Source organism: Acipenser ruthenus, chromosome 6 (genome assembly GCF_902713425.1).
Source record: "Acipenser ruthenus chromosome 6, fAciRut3.2 maternal haplotype, whole genome shotgun sequence".
Classification (NCBI taxonomy): Eukaryota; Metazoa; Chordata; class Actinopteri; order Acipenseriformes; family Acipenseridae; genus Acipenser; species Acipenser ruthenus.
Genome location: NC_081194.1, coordinates 4,528,357 through 4,533,594, shown reverse-complemented (window position 1 = coordinate 4,533,594; position 5,238 = coordinate 4,528,357). Strand labels below are relative to the sequence as shown.

The 5,238-nt window shown below is 40.0% G+C and overlaps 1 protein-coding gene across 1 annotated transcript; it reads left to right on the top strand.

Moving 5' to 3' along the window:
* Positions 1 to 723: 723 nt before the first annotated feature.
* Positions 724 to 4,985, top strand: LOC117410932 (probable G-protein coupled receptor 75). The gene is made up of 2 exons (XM_034017894.3): positions 724 to 1,874; positions 2,849 to 4,985. Exon 2 carries the CDS (start codon positions 2,957 to 2,959, stop codon positions 4,553 to 4,555), a length of 1,599 nt encoding a protein of 532 aa, XP_033873785.1. The 5' UTR covers positions 724 to 1,874; positions 2,849 to 2,956; the 3' UTR covers positions 4,556 to 4,985.
* The last annotated feature ends 253 nt before the right edge of the window (positions 4,986 to 5,238 follow it).

Here is a 5,238-nt window from a genome sequence, read left to right as displayed (position 1 = left end):
TTTTTGAAAAAAAAAACAACATTTCAATATGTGGCCCTGAAACAAAGCAGCAGTGAATAAGATACTAACCCGATGCAGCTTTCCTCCATGTCTGTTTCCTTCTGTCAGAGGCCAAGCATCCACAACGGGTTCAATATTAAAGAACAGAAAATTGGTTTATGTTCAGATTGTTGGATGAACAAAAGACAAAGCAACAAAACAAAGAAAACTCCTTACACATTTGAATGTGGGGTTCGGGTTTCTTTCAGAAACCACTGGGTGTGTTTTTGTGTATCTCAGAAGTTTTGTTCCATTGTTTTGAATACGTTTACTTGGTATATTACCCTTATGAAAATATTTTAATCATGAAACAATATTAAAATAGGCACAATCATTTACAAGCAAGAACAGACTCGTATTCCATAGAACAATCTCTTTAACATGATACTTTCACAAGTAATACAGAAACAATTTCTGGAAGACATTCTGAGTGGGTTATATTGGAAAATGATGGTACCACAGTATGCATATAGTACCACATACTCATTCATAGTGGTTAAAAAAAAAAAGGTGTACAAACGTATTGCACTACCACATTGTGCACAGGAACATCCAGAAGCTTCAATAAGCACAGTGCCCCTTTAACATTAACACCGTGTTCCACTTGTTCTTTATACATTCATTACTGAGTAGTCAGTACACTAAATGCAGTACATAAGTAGTAACACTTCCTAGTTTTCTGTATCTTAGGCTTACACACAACCAGAGGTAGGAAGAGGAAGCAACATCACACTGGCAAAAAAAGAAAGTGGAATACTAATTAAGCAACAGTTAAGGAAGCTGATGCAATACTGAATGTCTGATAGGGGAAAAAAAGGTTTTCTATTAGGCTTTAAGTGTTATCTGTGCCTGATATCAAAATGTCAGTCTGTTGTCTACCTTTATACTCTGTCTGTGGCATCAAAACAAGAAGGCGTTTAGTATTTTACAGTATACTATAATGGACCTCCAGGTAAGAGGAATAAAACATCCATCCCCGTGGAACAGGTGTTACCTGGGGGATTCTCTGATTTCATTAGAAAAACACTCGAGAGGGGTTACTGCTCACCTCAGATAGAAACTTGCCGTTTTGGATTGTAAATTAGGCTATCTCGTTTCAATCTGCGCAGCAGCTGCACCAAGCATCGCCTGAATGTTACACAGTAGCTTACTATGAAGATGCAGGTGCATTTCGTAGTGTGTGTGTGTATATATAGGTACATAGATATCTGACATCTTGCTCACAATTCTGGTCGTTTTACTGCAAGTAAGCTCACCACAGCTCAAGAAACCTGTGTGTGGCGATAGGCGGACGCAATCAGTTATACTTTTGACTGGGTTGCTTGGTGCAATAGCCGATGTACTGCATTATGTTTTTCAACACAGGCTAACTGGACGGAGTACGATACTCAGGATAGGTTTGAGACAATAGTGCATTTGTCCAGAATGACCCACAGAAGTGTTTTCTTACTTTGTGATAAATCAAAATCTTGAAACTGAAACAAATGGGTGGAGTGACGAAAATATGACCCCTTTTGTCAACCCCCTCCCGCTTTCTCCCCTTCGCTCCTGTTGCTGCTACTTGGCGGCTCTCCTCCTGCTTCTTCAGCTCCTGCACGGAGGTATACAAATGAGGTACGTGTACGTCGACTATGCCTTCAGCAGCACAGAGGCATACAAATGAGATACGCGTACGTCGACGATGACTTCAGCAGCCCCCTTTCCCTGCATTTACCACTTAAGAAAAATATCATTCAATGCAGCAGGGAACACAACAAACGTTTCGCCTTCAAATCCAAGAAAATAACATCGCACTATGGACATACTCATCCGATCAAGATGCTACTTCTTGTACGGTAAGTGTAAATTACAATATGCATTTACAAAATTGTAAATTGATGTGCTATTTTATTGTTTCATTTGATGTCTGCTGGCACGGTTAATTGTATAGCGATTATTGCCACATTTCTATACTAAAACAAGTGTACCTGATTTACACTTCGTTGTGTTTCACTATAATAGTGCACATTCAGCTTAGCAAACTAAGTGTTCTGCATTATCCAAAAGGACCAATCACCCATTTATAAAACAAAAGAAACATAAATAAATATAATAACAAACAGCATATGGAAAATGGCGCGTTTCCTTTTGTGCATTGATACAAAAAACAACATTAATTCTTCAAAAAAGCATCAATAATTCTTATACTAGGCGTAGGGCGTAAATCTGTAAAACGACTATGCAGTCAGCCAAAACATCTGAAAAACGTGCCTAGGTACTCCCATATATTTTCAGGTACTAGACTTTCTGTTGTAAAACCCTTTTATTATTATTATTTTAAATGGTGTGACATTAGCACTCGGGTGATTGATATCAAATCATTCAACAGTAATGTTATTTACACTTATAATTGACTGATTTATTTATGATACAGTTTCATTAAAGAATCACATTTACATCAACAGCCACAGAGACCATTAGTAAATTACATCAGAAGAACCATACAACATGACTGATAACATTTAGGCTATCATGTGATTCATAGATTTAGCATAGGAGATATTCACCAAAAGAGAATATTTTAGGGATCTTAACAGATACTTTTGTAAAGGTAAAATGCATATATTGAACTTGATAAATAACTAAATAACGCTGCAATAATATGCAGGCTGTATTAGCATAACAATATTGTAAAAGCTGTCCCATCCAGTAGTAAATGCACACTTATATGTTTGCAATGGTGCATTCATGACACAATGTATTTTGGGGGGATTGCAGTTGGATTTGTATTTAATATCCAAATTTTCTTTTTAATTTGTTGTTGTTACAGGTGCAAAATACTAATGAGATCTTGAAAATTTAAAGAGCTACGCTTATCAGGTGCTTAAGAGACACATGGGAATTCTAGGTATTTTGTGACATACTGAACTGGATAAAGATGAACCTTACCAGTAAAACACCATACCTGGTAGATGAAAGCCCAGCGTCTGCCAATGCCACACTAGACGAGCAATTCTCAAATGGGACTTTTATTCACACTGCTACCCTGGTTATCTGTACTTTTCTACTGGTCATTATATTCTTCCTGGGGTCCTATGGGAACTCAATAGTCTTCTTATCGTTCTTTGACCCAGCCTTTCGAAAATTCAGGACCAACTTTGATTTCATGATCCTGAACCTGTCCTTCTGCGATCTGTTCATCTGTTGCGTCACGGCACCTATGTTTGCCTTTGTCTTGTTCTTCGACACCGGCAGCAGTGTCTCCAAGGAGTTTTGCTTCACTTTCCACTTGACCAGTTCTGGGTTTATTATAATGTCTCTCAAGACCGTAGCCGTCATCGCTCTCCATCGCCTTCGCATGGTGCTCGGCCAGCAGCCCAACAGAACGGCCTCCTTCCCTTGCACGTTGATGCTCACCATCCTTCTGTGGACCACAAGTTTTACCCTGGCCACTTTGGTTACACTGAGGACTTACCCCTGGCAGTCCAAGGTTTGCTTGCCACACTTTGGGCTGATAAGTGGGGACGGAAAAATTATACTCTACCTGTATCTTATTGACTTCACCTTTTGTGTGGGGATTGTCTCTGTGTCTTATGTTATGATAGCCCAGGCATTAAGAAAGAACGCTCAAGTAAGGAAATGCCCCATAATAACTGTAGATGCCTCCAGACCTCAGCCCCTAATTGGCACTGGCTTTGAAGGTGTGCAGTGCACCGTGCCTGCATTGTACAGGAACCAGAACTACAACAAACTGCAGCATGTGCAGACACACCCCTATACCAAAAAAATGAGCCAGGGCCCAATGCCAGGGGGCAAGGTCCAGTTGGTGTCCTCAGTCAACCTGGCCACAGTGAAGGACTCCAAAGCTGTGGTCACGTGCGTTGTCATAGTCCTCTCGGTCTTGCTCTGCTGCCTCCCAATGGGAATCTCCCTAATCCAGGATGTTCTGTCACCAAATAGCAGCTTCATCTTGTACCAGTTTGAGCTCTGTGGATTTACCCTGATTTTTCTCAAATCGGGCATAAACCCCTTTATATATTCTCGTAACAGTGCCGGCCTCAGGCGGAGGGTACTTTGGTGCATTGAGTACGTTGCTCTAGGCTTCCTCTGCTGCAAACAGAAGACCAGGCTCAGAGCTATGGGCAAAGGAAGTCTGGAGGTCAATAGGAACAAGTCCTCCCACCACGAAACAAACTCTGCCTACATGCTGTCTCCCAAACCCCAGAGGAAGTTAGTTGACCAAGCCTGTGGCCCTAGCCACTCTAAAGATAGTGTATTGAGCCCCAAGGCTACCGGTGGCTACCAGCCTCATGCCCAGAGCAGCTCGACACCTATCAACACTCGCATTGAGCCTTACTACAGCATTTACAACAGCAGTCCATCACAAGAGGCTAGTTCCCCGGACAGCCTGCAGCCTGTTAACTCCACCTTCGGATTTACCAAGTCATACGTTGCCATGCACTACCATACAAGGAAAGACTTGATACAGGACTATGAGACTACTTCAGCAAGGCAAATACCAGTGCCATCAGTGTAACAGTCTCACAGCAGATTAGCAGACAGGGTCAGAACATTCACTTCCTTTATCCATAAATGCTTTTGTATGCTATTTTAGTTATCTGAATGAATGTATTTCCATGTCATCGTTATGGTAGGGGGGTGTGCTGCCTATTATCGAAATGCAAAAAAAAAAAAAAAAAAAAAAAGATCCCAAAGTATTATTCTTATTATTCTTATTCTTCAGTCTGTTGTGTTACTACTGCCAGATTCTATTTTTACGTGTCACATTTTTCATTATAAATTCATTGTCTAATCAAATAACATCTTTTTCTTCATGCGGATTATATATGTGGAATTCTCATACATTTTCTATTTACTAATTTAATGTATTACAAGTGCATTTCCTGTTGAAAGTGTTTCTGAAGTTTTTAATCTGTTACATTTTAATAAAGATTGCCTCCATGAGAGTGAAGCTATCTATAGTTCTTCAACATTAAGGGTGAGCAAATAATTTGGTCTTTTATGTTGTCTTAAACAGAAATAATGGCTTGTGTTCACATAGGGTTGCTACCTCATTAGAGTCATCGCAACTAAACAGAGGTTATTAGTTTAAAGCTTGTGGGATTTACCTCGAAACTGCAGAACGATCCAATGCAAACCAGGACGTTATAGGATGAGCAATCAGACATTGCTTTATAAAGATCCAGTTTAAAATGATAT